Genomic DNA, 20091 nt, shown 5'->3' with positions numbered 1-20091 from the left:
GGACTAAGAATTGCCTGGAACACAAGAGCCTGAAACCTGGAATGTGATTATACCTGAGGCCTCCCAAACTTGGGTGGTGTCCAGGGCTGTTTCCCATGCTGTCTGTCACAGAATTACGTCCTGTGTGAGCCCTGGAGACATGGGTTGGTGGGTCCCAGCCAGCTTATGGGAAGCCACCCAAGTTATTTCCCCTTTTCTTTCCACAGCTCCAGCGATGGCCCCACAGAATGTCCAGGTGACCCCACTCACGGCCAGCCAGCTGGAGGTCACATGGGACCCACCACCCCCAGAGAGCCAGAACGGGAACATCCAGGGCTACAAGGCAAGTTTTCATGCACTATCGGGCTCTTGCAGCTTACTCTGTGCCCAGTGCGCTAAGGCTTTGGCTGCTTACAGGTTACGCTGCGGGACTGCTGTGTTCCCAGCAGCTGCACAACAGTGAAGTAGGCCACGTGTGCCTGGAGCAGGCTTGGAAGCAGCTTCCCATGTGGCTGCTGTGTGGTCACCACAGAGCACACTTGGCTCCTCCAAAGAGAATCAGGACCACCAAGGAACCTGACCTCTTTCCGTGCCCACACTACATCCCCCAGGGCATTTGCTGATTATTCCAGAAGTGGGGTACCCTCACCAAAGCAGGTTCCAAATCCCACACTATCCACTGCACATTGAGGGAATCTCTCATTTCCATAGGTGTGGGGTAGAGCTAGAGAACCTCTGTGTGTGCGTGTGTGTATTGTGTGTGTGTGTCTGCCTGTCTGTGTCTGTTCGTGTTCATGTGCATGTGCGTGTGTGTGTGTGTCTGTGTATCCATCTGTGTGTGTTTGTCTGTGTCTGTCTGTGTGTATGTGTCTCTGTGCCTCTGTATGTGTGTGCATGTCTGTCTATCTGTGTGTATATGTGTCTGTGTGTCTCTGTGTGTGTCTATGTGTGTATGTGCACATGGCATGTCTAGAGGGTCACTTGACTATGCTGTTCTTTAGGCCTCAAGTACTGTCAACATTTTTATTTTATCTATCTATCTATCTATCTATCTATCTATCTATCTATCTATCTATCTATCTATGGTGGGATGAAGACAGCTTTCTCCTTGGCCCAGAACTCACCTGATATATTAGGCAGGCTGTCTGACAAGCCCCAGGGACCCCCCTGTTTCTGTCTCCCCAGCACCAGAGTTACAGGCAGGTACTACCGTGCCTAGATTTCTTTTAGCATGGGTTCCAGGACAACACTTGGGTCCTCAGACATCCATAGCTTGGGCCATGATTTGAGCTCTGTGAGTCCCCGTGTGGTGTGACTTCTCGAGCCTCATTTTAAGACAGGCTCACTAAAGAAGTCACCGAGTCTCCATGAGCCCATGCTCTAACGGTGAAAGAAAGGAAGACTGCTCGCCTTGCCAGCCAGCATGGGGGGTGGATGGCTCCATGGGCCCACTTCTCCCCTGCTGAGGGCACCCAGGAGCTCTAAGCATCGCCCAGACCTCCCTGGAGGAGTCATCCCATCTGGCGTCTCCGTTCTTCCAGAAGTAATTTCTTTGTCTGGCCTCCATGAGCCCTACTTGATCAGTTATCAGAATCTCAGAGCCATCCTGCCCTGATGAATATTGGCCCAATTAAATGTCCATTTTAAAATGATCTTGGTAGGTGTGCTATGAAAATGAATACCTCCCTGCCGGCAGGGCTCTTGCGAAGATGAATGAGGTCACAGAAAGTCCCCTGAGCTCCGAGGCAAGGCACTATTTATGCACATCCAAAAATATGTTTTCTCATTTCCCTAATGATAAAGACATTGAACTTGGATATTGATCACAAGTTAGCATGGCCTGTCTGAGCAGAGGCTTTCCCGCTGTCAGCTCTGCCATCAAACGTGCAGCTAGGGCTTGAGGGTGGAAGTCAGCAGGCTCACATGCTGGACAGGCTCCACCACAGATGGGACCTGTGAGGCCGGGTGTCCCGGCTGCCTCCTGCATCGTCTGCCCTGCTCTCACAGAGGGCACACTGCTCTTGTGGCCTGGCACAGGCTCATGTACACAGAGCCAAGGGGGATCTTCCAGCCAGTGTTGTCTTTGGGCAGTCCAGCTGGCACTGGTTTGGGGCAGGGGTTGCCAGACAGCTGTTTAGGGAAGTGGTTCTGCTAATCATTCAAACCTTTGTGCTTGGACCTCAGATTTACCTGTAAAGCACAGCAAAGCTAGATGAGAAGAAATGGTACCTAAGGGAGGCAAGGTGCTCTCCCCAGTCCCAGCTTAGGACTTTTTCCTGGTGCGTGCGTGCGTGTGTGCATGCGTGCGTGTGTGCATGCGTGCGTGCGTGTGTGTGTGTGTACATGCTCAGATATATGTGTGTGTGCACATGTGTTTGGAGGCTAGCTATTGTTTCTCAGGTTCCCTCCACCACATTTAAAAAAAAATCATTATTAAATTGTGTCTGGGTATGTACACATCAGTGCATGTACCAGTGGAGACCAGAAGAGGGCATCAGAACTCCATCAGCAGTTGTGAGTTGCCAGGGATAGCTGCTAGGAGCTGACCTCAGGTCTTCTGAAAGAGCAGAATATACCTTTAATTGCTAAGCCACCTCTCCTGCACCCTACCTTGTGTTTTGAGACAAACTGTCTACTGTCTTGCTGGCTTGTAAGACAGGCTGAGCCCCAGGGATCTGTTTGTCTCACTTCCCCAGAGCTGGAATTGGAAGCATGCATCCCATGCATGGCTTTTTTTTTTTTTTTTTTAAACATGGGTGCTGGGGATTGAACTCATGTGCTCATGCTTGTGCAGCAAACACTGATTGGTCCATCATCATCCCCCATCTCCTTCCTGTGATTTTTGGTGTTTCCTCCCCAAAGTGGTTTTGCTACATTTATGGAAGATTTAGGTGTGGGTTTTGAACAAACTACGGGAGTGTGGGGAGAGACTTTGGGTCTTGCCTATCTGTAGGTCAGAGCAGGGAGCAGATCCTGGTGCTTCTCCCACCAGAAGACTACGTCACAGGTTATAGGCTTTACATAACAAGTGTTCAAACGCATGAGCCTGGAGCAGGCAGCCTCCATCCTAACCACAACATGCAACAGGGGCTGTGACCTCTGCATACTGGCCCACCTGCAGGTCCTACTCTGATCAGTTTAAGTAAATGATGCTCAAAGTCTAGATAACAGTGCAGCATCCCTGACCATTGCCCAACACCCCAGTACCCTAGGCCTCCTTCACCAACTAACCTGAACCTTAGGATCACAGTCTTCATACTAAGGCTTGGTAGATTCCAACCATACCCCGTGCTCTGCCCAACAGATTTATTACTGGGAGGCCGACAGCCGCAACGAGACTGAGAAGATGAAGGTCCTCTTCCTTCCTGAGCCTGTAGTAAAGATAAAGAATCTCACCAGCCACACCAAGTACCTGGTCAGCATCTCTGCCTTCAATGCCGCGGGTGATGGGCCCAAGAGTGACCCACGTCAGGGACGCACGCATCAAGCTGGTAGGTGGCTCTGTCTGTCCTGTCATAGCATCAAGGGCACTGCTCAAGAGCCAGGGGTACAGCTCATTTGGTAGAGTGTCTACCTGAAGCCCTGAGGCCCGTTCCAGCACCTTGGAATCGAAATCAGCATTGTGGTATATGTTTTGAATCCAAATGCGTGAGAGACGGAGGCAGGGGGATGCAGAATTCGGTCCTCTTTAATGACATATTGAGTTCCAAGTCAGCTTGAGATACATGAGACCCTGTCTCAATAAATAAATAAATAAATAAACAAATAAATAAATAGAGAGGGGAGATGGGGGAGCCAGTGAAGGAGGGAGGAAGGGAGATGAGGGAGGGAGGAAGGGAGGGAGGGAGGGAGGGAGGGAGGGAGGGAGGGAGGGAGGGAGGGAAGGAGGAAGGAAGGAAAAGAAAAGAAAGAAAGAGTGCACCTAGAATTTGGAGGTGTGTGACAGTGAGCCGTTGGTCCCCAATGCCTGTGCTAAGGCAGTTTGGCTAGGTTGTAGCAGTGTGTTTTCTTGTAAGCCTTCAAAGTCATGGATGGAGGAAGAGCCTTGTCTGTGTCGTACCTCCCTTTCTGACCCACAGAGCTCCTTCTAGTGCTTTCTCTCAGAGCTTCTCCCCATTCATCTTGGTCTCTAGGAACTGAGCTCCTTGTGCATGGAGGCCAGGGCCCAAATCGGGGACCCACATGACTGCACCCCAGGGCTTCTATACCCATCCACAGCCTTGATGGATTGGTAGCTCAGGCTTCCTTGTGTGTTAGCCCAGAAGCAATCTATGAATACAAGGTTTCAAAGGAATTTCAAGAGGAAGGATCAAGGTGGCAGCCACCACCACCATCACCCACCCCCCCCAGTACTACCCAGCCCACCCCCTGCCATGGGAAAGGAGGGTTGGAAAGAGAAGGAAGAGGGAAGGGGAATGGAAAGGTGAAATAGGGAGGGGAGAGGAACAGAGGGGGAAGGTAAAGAATAGAAGGGAGAAAAGAGGAGGGAAAAGGAAAGTGAAGTGGAGGATAGGAAGCAGGGGAGGAGAAAGGCAAGGTGGGGAGGGAAGGGATGGGGAGAAGAGTAGGAAACAGGAGGGCTGGGCTGTGAAGAGGAAGGAGGGGTGTGGGGAAAGGAAGTGAGGGGAGACAGTGCTTCTGCTTTCCTGGAAGACGGGACTCAGCATGTCCCACAGCATCCAGCATCTTCCCACAGCGTCCAGCGATGGAGCTGCCCACAGTTTATCGTCTGCTCTCTCTGTTAGCTGTTCTGGCCTTTGTCCTTTCCCCTTGCCCCTCCTTTGTGGTTCAGCTGCATCATCCTCTGTGATCTTCTGGGAGGGCCCCTGCATCTTGTTGATCCCAGCCAGCCGAGGGCTGTTCACTGTGTCTCCCATCCCTCCATTCCTCTTGGCCATTTACACTTCCACAACCTTAGATAACACCTAGGAGCACCGCCTGTCCGGTAGGGAGGCATGGCTCTGTCCGAGGTATCCATAAAGCCCCTTATCTTCACTCTGCATCCCTGTGCGCTCTTTTCCCAGCTCCTGGGGCCCCCAGCTTCTTGGCCTTCTCAGAAATAACCTCCACCACACTCAACGTGTCCTGGGGGGAGCCATCAGCAGCTAACGGCATCCTACAGGGCTATCGAGTGGTGTATGAGCCCTTAGCACCCGTGCAAGGTAAGTCCTTGTGTGTGAGTGGGGGGTGGGGGGGACTGTAGTGGACTCTACTCCAGGGTACACAGAGAGGGAATGGGGAGATGGCTCAGCTTCTGGTACTTGCAGTGCAAGCATGAGGGCCTGAATGAACCCCTAGAGCCCATGTAGAAACTCTAGGGGTGGCAATGCTCAACCCTGGTGCTGGAGAGCTGGAGACAGGTCTGTAATGGCTAACTAGCCAACTGGCTGAACCGAGTTCCAAGTAAAGAGTAACAGACTCTGGGGCTTGCTGGTGAATGCCATGTCTGAATACCACAGGTATGGTAATTTGAATATCTTTGACCCCCATAAGATCACAGGGGGTGGCACTATTAGGAGGTGTGGCCTTGTTGGAGAAGGCTGGATGACACAAGGTCTTTAATTCAGACCTTGAGATTGGAGGGCACACCTTTAATCTGGGCAACACCTTTTGACCTTTTGTTGGAACTGTACCACTGTAGGGGTGGGCTTTGAGATCTTTTTCTCAAGCTTCATTCAGTGTGACAGTCATTCGATTTCCTGTTGTTTGCAAAATATAAGCCACTCGGCTGCTTCTCCAGCATCGTGCCTGCCTGCATGTCGCTGTGCTCCCTGCCTGCATGTTGCTGTGCTCCCTGCCATGATGGACTGAACCCCTGAACTGCAGGTCACCACAATTAAATGTTTCCTTTATAGGAGTTGCCGTGGTCATGGTGCCTCTTCACAGCAATAAAAACCTAACTAAGAGAACAGGTTAGAAAGCAGGTTAGAAAGCAGGTTAGAAAGCAGGTCCTTGCTCTCCCAAGAATGTGCTCGCGGATAAATAATAAACGGATCACTTATCTGGAATGCAGATGGCTTTGGGAAAGCAGATCATGGAGCCCATAGTAACTGAGGGAAGACAGCAGTAGAGATCCTGCCTATCATTCTGCCTGGAGGGCTGAGGCGAGGCAATGTGCTGGAACAGCAGCAAGTGGCAGATTAAGGATGTGGCTTCTAAGGACCAGTAGGGCTCCTAGTCACACACCGGGAACCTGATTATCAGTCCCGCCTCTGGGTGTATTTTGAGTTCCATCTGTGGCTGAGTCTTCTATCCACTTGTTCCTGTGTCCACTGAGGACCTTTTAGCCTTTCTTCCTCACCCCAATGCATGCCCAGGGACAGGGGCATCCATCTCTGCATGATGACCCAGGTTCAGACCTCCCCTCTCCTGGTCATACGCAGATAGATGGTAAAACTTAGGGATTATTGAATGTCCAGGAGGAAATACTGCATCAGCAGCTGGCAGGATCATAATGGCTCTCCCTTTAACGCCGGGGTCATTTTCCTTTTGAAATAGGCAGTCCCGTGGAGCAGGAAGTTGATTTGAAAGGGGACATTCAAACACTCGATTTTATCGCATCGAATCCCCGATGCCTTTGACCAGAAGATTTGCCGTTATTTCATGGTCCTCTAAGAAAGACAGAATGCTCACCGTAAACTATGGCCCCAGGCTTTTGCACCATCAGTTCCGAGCCACGTCCCAAACCAGAGTAGGGGAAGTTAGAGAAAGAAAAAGCTAAGGGTGTCTGGGCCAATCAATGAGCTTCCTAACAGCTGTGGGGGTGATCTGTGGATGGAGTTCTAAGAGTCCAAGATGGCACTGGAGGGGACAGAGGACAGTGATGGCTGTGGTCCTGCTGGGTGGCATTCCTGCCGGGGTGAGCAACCTGTCCAGGAGCAGGTGGCTCCTACAGGACTACCTTCAAGACCCCAGGACAGAGTTCCAAAAGACATGCCCGTTTTTATATGGACAGCAGATTGAAAACTTCCAAAGGCCTTCCTATCTGTTCAGTAGGGTTCCTTCCCCACATCACACACACACACACACACACACACACACACACACACACTCACGTCACAAGCGTTTCACGGACGGCAAACAACTGAATTCATTCAAATGAGTAGTGACTGTCAGAATCGTGGCATTAATTGACCCAGGTACCCTTCGTAATCAGAGCTGGCTTGAGTGTTTCATCTGCCCTCAAACAAGCAGCTGACTCTGCCATGTCCTGTGTCCTGGTTTAATGGCTGCCTGGATCCCCAACAATCCTGTGGCTCATACCCTGGGAGCCCAAGGCTGCTGTTCCTAGCTGACTCTAGTACCTGCTCTCCAAACAATTGCCTGTCATTCCTTAATGGGATCCCTGCCATGGGGAACTTGCTGTCTGTTGTGATTCACACTCTCTCTCTGTATATCCCTCAGACAGTTCTGGCTTTCCCATGGCTGCTCCTCCCAGCCAGCTAGCCTCCTGCCTCTAGATGCCCTGTGTTACCAGGGCTGGGGGGGGGGCGTACTTTTTCCTCTTTCACGACAATGTGTTCTGACTCACTTGATCCATTTAGACATGATCCCACCTGGCCTCAGTGATGGGCAATGTTTATTAGTACTTACTGCAGTGGCTCTCAAGTTGTGGGTCAAGACCCCTTTGGAGGTCTCGAACGACCCTTTCACATGGATCGCCTAAGACTGGAAAACACAGATAGTTCCATCACAGTTTCTAACACTAGCAAAACTACAGTTATGGCGTAGCAATGAAAATAATTTAATACTTGGGGTCACCACAAAGTGAGGAACTGTATTAAAGGGTGGCAACCTTAGGAGGGCTGAGGACTGCTGACTTACAGCGCACCTGCACAGTGCTATTTGTTAGTTTCAAACCCAGGACAAACACCCGAGGTGCCCATTTAATGTATCCAAGCAGATGCTGGCCATCACGTTCTCCCTGCATCCCTCAGTCCCTACCTGTTACAGGGTCCTCCTGGCTGGCGTCCCCTTCCCCTACACTGCACATCTCCAGCCCAGTATTCTCCTCCACCACATCTAGGAATAATCAGGGCCTTTCCTTTCTGATTTCTGTTTCTCACCCCCTCCTCGCCTGCCACCCACCATCCCCGCATCTGTGCTCCCACGCTGAACTGTAGCCTCGGTGTACATTTTACAGAGAAACTGAGTTCAGGGGGCTGGGGAGATGGTCATTCAGTAAAGTACTTGCCTTGCAAGCATGAGGATCTGCGTTGGATCCCTAGCAGCCACCCAAAAAGGGTATGGTGACACGTATTTATAATCCCAGCACTGGTGAGAAAGAAAGACAGGGGATTCGTGGGACTCACTGGCCAACCAGTCTGGCCTACTCAGAGACCCTCAGTACCTGTAGGAGGTACTCTGTTAAAAATCTTGATGGACAACGCCAGAGGAGAGATACTCAACATTGATATCTGGCCCCTACACACGAGAATACATATGCATACACATGATCACCTCCCCCATCACACATGTACCCCCACACACAAAGAACTGAATTTAGAGCCCATCTTTTTTATTATTACATTTAAAATTTTTGTTGTGTGTATGTATGTGCGCAAGCACACACGTGCACACATATATGGGCACGTGCACACACACCCATGAGGCACAGCATGCGTGTGAAAATCAGAAAACAACTTGCAGTAGTCAGTTTTCTTCTGCTCCCACGATGTGAGTCCCAGGGATCAAACTCAGGTCATCAGGCTTGGCAGTCGGTGCCTTTCGGTGGGGCCACCTATGGGCCCAAGAGTGCTCCATTCATTGACTGGACTTCTAGACTCAGAAGGAGGGGAGGGACTTGAACCCAGGCGTCCAGTGCATGTGCGGAGCTCTGCGGCCTATGATGGGAGGGAGCTGGGGAGTTTGTGTTCCTGATAGCCCATGCAAAGGCGAGTACTGGAGAGGGAGTACCAGGCGATTCACTGACTGCACAGCGGGTGTGTGCTTGTCACTCCCCAAGTGACAGCCAGCCGGTGGAGTCACTTCGGTTATACCTGGTTTCGCCTCTTCTCATAAGTGACAAGATGTTCTGTTGCTGGCATTGCCCCTCTGTGTGTCTCGAGGTCTGGCTCCTTCATCACGCATGTTCTTGTCGTCGGGGTGGTGTCTGCTCCATACTGAGAACTGGGACACTGGGACAGGAGGGCAGGATTGTGACTTTGTGGCCCCTTATTGGCTCTGGAAGTCAAGGACAGCCAGGCATCAACATAGACAGTCCAAGAGCAAGTGATCCAGATGCCCAAATCCTTGATTTTGCTTTTGCTTTTGTTCTGAGACATTTACTTTGTAACCAAGGCTAGCCTCAAACGTACTCTGTAGCCTAGGCTGTCCTCAGACCCATTCTGTAGCCCTACACTGACCTTACACATCCCTGCCTTCTTCTGTGTGTCTGTCATGGTTGATCCCAGACTCAGACTTCCTGCTGGTTGGTGACTAGAAGCACACAGCCCAGTCAATGGCACTACAGAATTGCCTGTAAGTAGCAGCAACTGAGCCACAGGACCCATGAATGGCCCTGCAAGAATGAGGTGACCATGGAAAAGGTCTCACCATTCACGCCTCCTGAACCAGTGTCCCCGCGGCAGCTTACTCTGGTTGTGGCTGCTCGACTCTCATGGCCAGTGGAAGCTCAGCCATCATGAGGCAAGCAGAGATCAACAGATATTTGAACACAGGACACACTAGAACCCTGCCAACACACACATACACATACACACTCACACACACACACTCACATGCTGCACACTCGCACATGCATGTATGCAGCTGAACAGGCCTGCAGGGTGACCCAACACCTCCCTTGCCTAGAATCCCCCAGTGAGGGGCTGGGGTGTGGCTCAGTGGTAGAGCTCCTGCCTAGAATCCCCCAGTGAGGGGCTAGGATGTGGCTCAGTGGTAGAGCACCTGTCTAGACATGTAAGGCCTAGGTTTCATGCCTAGTACTTCAAAAAAGAAATTTAAATAATTAACTGAAGAAATAGAACATTGGTCTTACCCATCACTACCTGGGACTAAGGCTTCCCCAATTCTTCCCCTGCTGACCTAGGACCACAAACTTCTAAGAGAACCACTCTTGGCTGAGTGGCAGACAGGAAGTTCTTGTCTTTGCTCTTCTCTGCCCTTTCCTTTCATGCATCTCTGAGAGTTTTTCCTGCTGCTATCAGGAGTGGGGGAGCAAATGTTCATCCAGATACAAGACGAAACCACTAGAGGCACTACCCCACGGGGAGCACCACATCACTAAGGAGCATCACCCCAGTCTTAGTACCACCCTACTGGGACCATCGCCCCATTGAGAACAGCCTTACCCCACTGGGAATAATGGCGTTCTAGCACACCACTCCCACTAAGAGCATCCCCATGACTGGGGAAGAACATCTCACTGGAGCACTACACCCGTGGAAGCACAGCACCACTCGGGATATAACCAACTGGAGCACTGATCACCAGGAGTAACCAACCACAGGGAGGACAGAGGCATCAGTACATTGGGAGCAATCACCCTGCTAGGGGCATTGCACCAGCATATACCATCCAGTAGAAGTGCCAGCCATCAGAATATCATGCTACTGGGAGCACCGTGCTGCCAAAAGCCACAGGCTGCAGTACTGCACAACTGCTACATTTAGGACCCAGCACCATGCCCCACAGACCGTGCTCCCTGGAGCACTGAACTGCATAAAGCACTAAGCCATTTGACCACCGAGCCATGTTTTGGGGAATCTGATTTTATGGCAGAGATATTTTTATGTTTCTTAAATATGTTTTAAACTGTCGTAGTTTTATGAGATTGTACCCCCAAGGCTTCGTAGTACAGGGCATGGTTTTAAAATTGACTACATAAATAAAATTCCGACACACTTGAAATGGAGGGAAAGCCAGGATGACCCTTCCTCTGGGCAGGATCAAATGTACCAAGTCCCTAAATGGATTTGCATCTGCTCCAGAGAGAACTAAGCGTCTCTAAGAGCAGAAGGAATTACTACAATGCAATCTTACACCTGAGAACGTGTTTGCAGTGACAGCCACCCTGTGCCACCTTTCATTCTTGTAGCCCCTTCCTTGAGTGGCAAGATGGTGGGGTCCAGATCTGTAGAAATGACTACATTTTGCTACAGAACCCCCAAATGAGGAGGGTGGAAGAGAACTTGTTTAAATCACCCTGAAACCATTCGGAAGGCAGTAAGTCAGCTGACACGAACCTGTATTAAAGGCACATTATGAGCGCAATGAACCAGCTGAGAGGCATTTTGGAGACCTGGGGTCTGCAGATCCGTGCTCTGATGGCTTGGAACAATGGATCAGTTTTGAATAAGATGGTACTTTGGTTCCTCTAAACAAGCCCGCGTGGTATTAAAGAGACACGCTTCACAACGATGATTCCCTCATTCTGAGGGCAGGCTGGGAGCATGGATGCTCAGCAGGAAGCAGCATCCCCCGTGTCCAGCTCTTCACGAGGCTCCAGGGACACACATCTGCTGACTTCAAGGATGTGGAAGAACTACTTCCTCTTCTCATCTTGGGTGTGCCTGACAGAGCGAGTGAGAGCTCGGAGAAGTCCCACTGCCAGGAGCTTAGCTAACCTAAAACATCATCACTGCATTGTTTGCGAACTCATGGAGGCCAAGAACCTCATCTGCCCTCCCGGGGAATGTACGTTTGTGAAATTTTCAGTATTTCTTCTTTCCTCCGAATGTTAGCTCTCAGTCTAATTGTATAGCAATGTTCATTATTCTCTGATTCTTTTTCTGCAGTATCATTGACCTGAAATTAATCACAATCCAAAAATATTAGATTGGGGGAATAAACCATTTCTAAATTTTAAGTATGCACAATCCCAAGCACTTCAACTAAATCCCCCTCCATCCTCCTGCCTCTTGGCCAAGATGTGAATTGCCTCTGTTGAGAGTTTCAGTGCTGTGAGCACTACCCTCCTGTAAGCTACCCAGCGGCTGCGTCAGTCACCAGATCAATTGTTCATCATATCCATGTTAATGTGTTACCCTCCCATTAGCTATCTCAGTTATAAGATAGGTTGTTTTCCAGAATATTCGTGCTGTATGCACTGCCCTCCCATCCGTCACCCAGTAGCCACTCAGACTGAATTTTGTTCAGAGTATCCATGCAGTGTATCTCGCTGTCCCCTTAGCCACTCTGGCTTACTTGGTGATCTGATGTCACAGTTAGTGCACAATATTCCTGTTTCTCTCAGCATTATTTCACTTAATAAAGCTTTCATAGCTGAAGCAAAATAATACACAAATAACACACATTCCCGCAATGTGACATGGGAGAACAGATCACTTCTGGCTCTATGGAAAAGCCATGCATGTGTAGTGTGTAGATATGACTGTATTTACCCACACACATATATTCTCAATCTCGGGAAATGATCAGGGGTCCTGAAAACATAGCCATGAATTAGGGTTCTTCATGGGACTTTGTATGTTCATTATATATTTCTGTGTAGAAATATTGTCTTGTGTGATTCTCATTCTCTGAACTCAGGGTCAGTACTCAGAGTGCCAGACTTTTTCTTTTGGGCCACCAACCAGCTCCCAGATCATGACATGGAAACTTATTCTTGTTAATAGTTTTGAATGCTCGGCCTAGCTTTGGCTCGTTTCTGGCTAGTTCTTTTAACTAAAATTAATCAGTTTTTTAAAATCTACCTTTTGCCTCAGGGATTTTCACTTTTCTTTTTTTCTCTATATCTTATTTCCACTGCTTCTTGTGTCTGTTGACTAACAGCTGGACCCAGATGTCTCCCTTGCTCTGGCATCTCTTCTTCTCTTGTTCCTCCTGAGTCTAGATTTCTCCTCCTATTTATTCTTTCTGCCTGGCAGCCCCAGTTATGTTAACCGATGTTTCTGTCCCACCTAATCCTTCAGTCGTTCAGTCCCATAGAAACTCACAGAGATCTACTTTAATTATAAACTGATTGGCCTATTATCTCAGGCTTTTTATTAATGTTTATAACTTATATTAGCCCATAATTCTTGTCTGTGTTAGCTACATGGCTTAGTACCATTTTCAGTGAGGCAGTCACATCTTGCTTGCTCTGTGTCTGGGTGATGTGACTGCAGACTGACTCTTTATTTCAGCATTCTTCTGTTCTCATTGTCCCGCCTCTACTTCCTGCCTTGTTGTCCTGCCTATACTTCCTGCCTCGCTAGTGACCAATCAGCATTTTATTAAACAAGTACAAGAAACAAATCTTTACAGGGTAAAACCATTGTCCCTGTACACAGCTATCCCTCTCTTGCCTAGCTATTAGCCATTCAGCTCTTTATTAGACCAATCAGACACCTTAGGCAGGCTAGGGAAAACAAATGCAACATATCTTTACATAATAAACAAATGCAGCATGAACAAATGTAACACACCTTTACACAGTTAGTAATGTTCTGTAATGTAACATGTCTTTGCCTAGTTAAAATAACATTCCATAAAAGGCACGGATTTAACATCTTCACTCCAAAGTCCATGGGTGATGTTCCCAAAGATGGCTTGATGCTTGCAAGCCACACACACGTCAGCTAAGTCAGGCTGCTGACCCATCATTGGGGAAAGCTCACATTTGAAGCCGGCCTCTTCCATACCCTGCCCTCCCTACTAAATCGGAGGTTTGCAGTCAGCCTCTGCAGGTGAAGCAGGACTCTATACCTGGGGGCAGCGTGGAAAGGGAATGGTCTCCAGGATACAGCCTGGGAGTCCTTCCTGGGCCCCTTCCCTTTTCTCCCACAGTCCTCAGTGAGGCCTGTGCCATTTCCCTTGTGACTGTCACAGGCTTGGTGGTTTCTTGGACAGAGTCACTTATCAAGCTTAAACTCTAATTACATGTATCTGGGCTGAAAATTGGCCGGGATCACCACTTAAACTCCTCCTAATTGTAAGCAATGCTCCTCTCGCGAGCTGCCCAAGCTGTCTTCCTTCTTATCGGAACAGATCAGCACGCTCAATTACTTCACCACGCTCAGGCCCCTCTTCCCTGTGCTTCTGTGGCCGTTCCAGGTGTGAGCAAGGTGGTGACCGTAGACGTGAAAGGGAACTGGCAACGCTGGCTGAAGGTGCGGGACCTCACCAAGGGAGTGACCTATTTCTTCCGAGTCCAGGCGCGGACCATCGCCTATGGGCCAGAGCTGCAAGCCAATGTCACTGCGGGGCCAGCCGAGGGTGAGTGGGGCTGCACTGGTGACTGCAGCTGAGCGCCATAGCTGTCACCTGCTTCGTGGGTTGGCAATTCAGGGACAGTCTCCAACAAATATTTTGGGTTCAGCAGCCAGAAAATGTCTTGGAAATTTCCAAAACACATTGTAAGCCAGGCAGGGCCATACCCAGCAGCAATCCCAGCACTCAGGAGGTGGGGGGAGGCACAAGGATCAGGAGTTCAAGGCCATCCTCAACTGCAGAGATGGAGACAACCTGAGCTATATGAGACCCTCTCTTGATAAAAAAAAAAAAAAGGAAAAAGCACATGACATGAGCATCTGTGGGTAGACTCATTACATACACAGAAACACGCTCTTGAATGTTAAGTGCATAGATTCTTTTTTTGGTTTTCTTGCAAAAAACAAACAACCAAAAAACACTTATTAAAAATAAACGAGTTTTTAAAACTTTTTAATATATACACTCTTTATGTGCAGCCCAGCAAGTCCCAGGGGTTCTCCCTTGTCTCCTCTGTGCTGGGATTGCAGGCACATATCTAGCCCCAAATCTTACTGTTTTTAATTGTGTGCATGTGTTTGCATGTGTGTAGGGTATGTGTGCACAGGTGTCTACAAGTGCAGTATCTGCCTATAGATGCCAGAAGTCCTTGTTTGGTGTCGTTCCCCCATCAGTCTTTCACATAGTTTTGGAGACAAGATCCCTCAATGAACCCTGTGCTCACTGACTGACTAGACCGAGTGGCTGGTGAGCTCCCAGAATGCACCTGTGTCCACCCCACTCATGTGCCAGGACTGAAGAGGCAGATGGTTACACTGAACATGGGTGCTGGGGACCCAAACCTAGGCCCTCCTGCTTGTGCAGCGGGGACACCACTGACTGGGCTATTTCTCCAGCCTAGTTAACCCCTCTTTAATTTAATTAAATCATTTCTCATGAGTCACCTTTAGAGTTCACTAAGGGATTTGAAGCTTTCTTCTCTGGGCCACCATGCAGAGGCGTGTGTGTGTGTGCGCGCGCGCATGGTGTTCTAAGATTCAGCAACATGTCTCTCCAATTTCTGTGTCCTGTGCATGCATCCTTTAAAACATTTTTCTTATCAAGATTGTAAAAAGCAGAGCTAAATGTAAGCACAAAGAGACAAACGCTTGGAGATTTTGCAGGTAGATAGTGCTGACTGCTCTCAGCATCTCCCTGAGCAATCTGTCATTGCTCAGTCACAGCTGTGGTGTAACTGGCCTTTCTAAACCATCCCCTCTGGGTCCTACATCCTCGGTGCGCACTGACCTCCTTCATGCCTCATGCCGATCCCGTGGAGCAATGAGGGAGGGAAACCTGGACAGAGTCAGCCAGGGTGATGAGTGTCCATGATCCCAGCCCTCAGAAGACGGGAAACTCACAAATTCAAAGCTAACCCTGGCTGTGTACCAAGACCCTACCTCAACAAACAGTCTAGAGCTGGAGAGATAATAGCTCAGTGGTTGAGAACACTTGCTGCTCTTGCAGAGGACCCGGATCTATTCCCAGGGCCCTTGAGGGTGACTCAAAACCATCTGTAACTCTGGATCTAAGACAGAGTTTCTCAACCTTCAGGTTTTGGTGATCTCTAACCATACAATTATTGTGTTGCTACTTCATAATTGTAGTTTTGCTAGTGTTATGAATGGTAATGTAAATATCTGATTTGTAGAATATCTGATATGTAACACCAAAGGAATTACTGTAGGAGTTTTTTTCCTCTTTGCTCTTTGGGGGCCCACCACCCAGCTCCCAAATAACTATACGAAGGCTTATTCTTACTAATGAATGCCTGGCCTTAGCTTGGCTTATTTCTAGCCAGCTTCTGTTAACTAAATTATCCCATCTATCTTTTGTCTCTGGGCTTTTACCTTTCTCTCCTTTCTATATACCTTTTTTTCCTTCTTACTCTATAGCTGGCTGTGTGGCTGGCCCCTGACATCCTCCTCTCCTTTTTCTTTTCTAGCCCCTCCTCCCTTCTCCTCTGATTTACTCCCTCTGCCTGGCAGCCCTGCCTCTCCCTCTCCTGCCTTGCCATTCAGCTCCTTATTAGACCATCAAGTATTTTACTCAGGCAAAGTAACACAGCTTCACGGAGTTAAACAAATGCAGCATAAAAGAATGTAACACATCTTTGCATCATTAAACAAATGTTCTATGGCATAAATGAATGCAACATGTCTTAAAATAATATTCCACAACAGGTCGCAACCCACAGGTTGAGAACTGCTGGTCTAAGAGATCTGATGCTCTCTCCTGTCCTCTGCAGACACCTGCACACACACATACACACACACACACACACACACCATAAATAAATAAATAAATAAAATTTAAATCTCTAATAGTTATACAAAGAAACCTGCCTCAAAAAAGCAAAAAAAAATCTTTTTTTCTTTTTTTAACTTTTTAAATTATTATTTATTGAGCTCTACATTTTTCTCTGCTCCCCTCCCTGTCTCTTCCCTTCCCCTTCAACCCTCCCACAAGGAAAAAAAATCTTTAGTGCAAATAAAGTCAACATTTCTGTCCCCAATGAGGGACCACTATTCCCCTCAAGACCAATATCTACTCACTTTGCTCTTTCTATCCCACAGGGTCCCCAGGCTCACCAAGAAATGTCCTCGTCACCAAATCTGCCTCCGAGCTGACCCTGCAGTGGACAGAGGGGAATGCTGGGAACACTCCCACGACAGGCTATGTCATAGAGGCCAGGCCATCAGGTAGGAGCAGCAGGATCCTGAGCTCCTTCCTGGAGACCAGAATCAGGCACTGCCCACGTGGTGGTACCTCGGTCACACTGAGGGTTGTGGTCTATGGGGTCTCTGATCTCCTCTCCTGGCATTTCCCTAGCAGGGCTGAGGTAGAGGGTATGTGTGGAAGACGAGGCTTGTTTCTTGTTCCTTCTTAGTGCCTGGTAACAGCTGCGGGGCTGTGCTCTTAACCTCTCGGGCATCCAGTTTCTGATGCCTTAGCCGCATGACACTCGGAGAGATGATAATTGTCACTCTCAGAGGAGGGTGGATGAGAGGCTAAGGACACTCGAAGACGGTTCAGCTCATCAGGAAGATCGAGGAGTGTTTCAGGGCCTCGTCTCAGGGGTCTAATGCCGGCAGCCTGTGCAAGGAGCCTGGCTCACTGTGGGTAATTACAGACGTCCTTATTAATGGAGAAATGGCACATCACGTGCTCTAACTTTCAGGCTCCTGGAAGCGCGGGCTGAGGTCCATTCCTGGACTGGGAAGATGGCTTAGGGAGTAAGAAGGCTTGCTGTACACGCATGGGGACCTGAGTTCAAATCCCCAGCACCGCGTCAGAAGCAGGATATGCTATGTGTGCATTTGTACCTGTAATCCCAGTGCCATGGGAGTTGGAGACGGGAGGGTGGGTGAGGCTTGCTGGCCGCTAAGCCTCCTTGATTGCTCAGCGAGAGACCCCATCTCAGGAGAATAAGGTGAGGGACAGAGCAGGGCACCCGATGTCCTCCTCTGGCCTCGTGTGTGCACAGGGCTGCGAGCAACCATTACACACTCTGTACATACCCCTCACATATACACACAGATCCACTCCTGCCCCGCCTCCTTCCTTCTGACTTCTTCACATTCACTCACTTTTAAAAATGTTATTTTATTTTTTATTTTATGTCAACGGGTGTTTGCCTGCATGTATGTTTGTATATCACGTGTGTGCCTGATGCTAGAAGAGGCAATAGCATTGAGTCCCCTGGAACTGAAGGTACAGAGGATTTAGGAGCCACCATTTATGTCCTGGAAGTTGAACCTGTGTTTTCTGGAAGAGCAGCCAGCGTTCTTACCTCCTGAGCCATCTTTCCAGCCCTTTCTTGCCCACTTTTAAACAAGTATTAATTGCATATATCAGTGGGATTTTTTTTGAGAGGGTATACATGCAGCCCAGGTTAGTCTTGAACTCTCTGTGTAGCCAAGGGTGACCCTCCTGCCACCACCTTTTGAGTCCTGGGATCCCAGGTATGCTTTATTGTGCCCAGTTTTATGGAGTGCAGGAGATGGTACCCAAGCTCCGGCATGCTATGTATGTTCCCTCCTCCTAACCCACACCCAGGCTCCAGGGTGGTGTTTTTCTGCGGGCTCATTTTGTTACCTTCACATAGCTGGGACTAATTTGCCTGACACAAGGAGCTTAAAGAAGGAAAGATTTGACTTGGCTCACATTTCAGAAGGTTTAGTCAAAGGTCACTTGGCCCCATGTGCTTGTCAGGAAAGTCAGGTGGAGGGGACAGGAAGCAGACAGAGGGACAGGAAGAGGCCAGGGACAAGAGCTCACCTGCAGTGGCCTACTCCCTCTAGCTAGGTCCACCTCTGAAATAGTTCCCCCGCAAGCTGGTAACTCAGCATTCAGCACACAAGCCTGTGGGAGGCAGTTCATGTTCCCACCGTGACACCACACAAAGCGGGCACTGGCCACACCCAGCCACAGCACTCTTTGTAACTGGCGCTCTGCTTCCAAATCATCTTGCTTTGTTAGAGGCGGAGCACAGATCCTTGGGTTTACCTTATCATGGTCTCCTCCAACTCCATATGTGTTGGTACAAGCGGCAGAACCTGCTCGTTCCTTGACTAAGTAAGACTCTGGCGTGTATTTGTGCCTCACCTACTTTTCCCATTCCTCCACTGACAGGCATCGAGGCTGAGCCCCCATCTTAGTTAGCAAAGCTATCTCTTGGACATACCGACCTCATTTTCTCTGGTGGTTTACCCAGCACCAAGATGGCCCGATCATTCGCAGTTTGTTTTTAGGGTTTTAGAGGAGGCTCCATCCTGTTCTCCATCGTGACAGGCCTAATCTGCATTCCCACCCGCCGTGTGTGAACGTTCCATTTGGTTTCAGTTCCATTTGGTTTCAGTAATGAAGGGTGGACGTTATTGGGAAATGAGTTGCTGCTGCTTTGAGTTGGGTATTACCGCTGGGAGCTGGGCGGGGGCAGGCGAGGGGTGTCACCAAACATGGGGAATGCTAAGCAGCCTCATCGTGACCTTCAGATGGTTGCAGGGCTCCCAAGGAATGCCTGAGTGGGAACGCAGGTGAAGCACTAGGCATGCCTCAGGAAGTGGCTTCTTTCCCAGTGGCTGTGGTGTTAGGAGCCGTTTTGATCTGGCATTGAAGGAGGTTGTGAGACCCAGAGGGAAGAGCCCTGGTGTGGCCCTGTGGCAGGCAGTTCCTCTCCTTTCCCTTCTATGTTGCCTCTGGATGCTTACAAATTAGAAACACCTTCTGGAAGCATCGAAGGAGAAAGACTGGGGAAGTGGGCAGGGGAGTGGCCTAGTGAGTAGAGCACTGGCCACACAAATGTGAGGACCAGAGTGTGACGCCTGAGAAGAGAGGTTCTCAACCTGTGGGTCACAACCCCTTTGAGGATGGAACGACCCTTTCACAGGGGTTGCCTTAGGCAAATGGAAAACATAGTAATTACATTGTAACTCATAACAGTAGCAAATTTATGGCTACAAAGTAGCAGCGAAAATAATTTTAGGATTGGGGGCCGCCACAACATGAGGAACTGTATTAAATCGTGGCAGCGTTAGGAAGGTTGAAAACCTATGCTGGACACAGCAGAACATCCTGCAACCTGGGGCTCCCACAGCAAACTGGGGGGGGAGTGTGGAGGCAGGGGGTCCCCCCAGAAAGCTTGTGAGCCTGCTAGGTCCTAGCTACTGGCGTAATATCAACAAACGAGATCCGGCCTCAGATGAAGTGGGAGATGAGGACCAATACCTGATGATCTTCTGATCCGCACACATGTGCCAAAGCATGCCCATGGCCAAGGTGCTACCTATGCATGAACACGCCTGTGTACACACCACACACACACATATACACACGCACACACACACACACACAAAAACCAAAAACACAGCTTCTTCCTGGGTAGAGGGCAGTGGG

General features: G+C 49.2%; 1 protein-coding gene across 1 annotated transcript in view; it reads left to right on the top strand.

Annotated features, from left to right (window-relative positions):
• Positions 1-20091, top strand: part of Sdk1 (sidekick cell adhesion molecule 1) — a 961631-nt gene that overhangs the window by 910454 nt on the left and 31086 nt on the right. Inside the window, exons 36-40 of the mRNA XM_050163182.1 lie at positions 207-322; positions 3284-3470; positions 5004-5141; positions 13999-14160; positions 16770-16895. Coding sequence (XP_050019139.1) covers positions 207-322; positions 3284-3470; positions 5004-5141; positions 13999-14160; positions 16770-16895 — 729 coding nt within the window. The remainder of the gene's footprint in view (positions 1-206; positions 323-3283; positions 3471-5003; positions 5142-13998; positions 14161-16769; positions 16896-20091) is intronic.

This window comes from Alexandromys fortis, unplaced genomic scaffold (genome assembly GCF_014885135.2).
Source record: "Alexandromys fortis isolate MF-2015 unplaced genomic scaffold, M_Fortis_MF-2015_v1.1 scaffold_144, whole genome shotgun sequence".
NCBI classification, from domain to species: Eukaryota; Metazoa; Chordata; class Mammalia; order Rodentia; family Cricetidae; genus Alexandromys; species Alexandromys fortis.
This window is presented reverse-complemented; position numbering and strand designations above follow the sequence as displayed.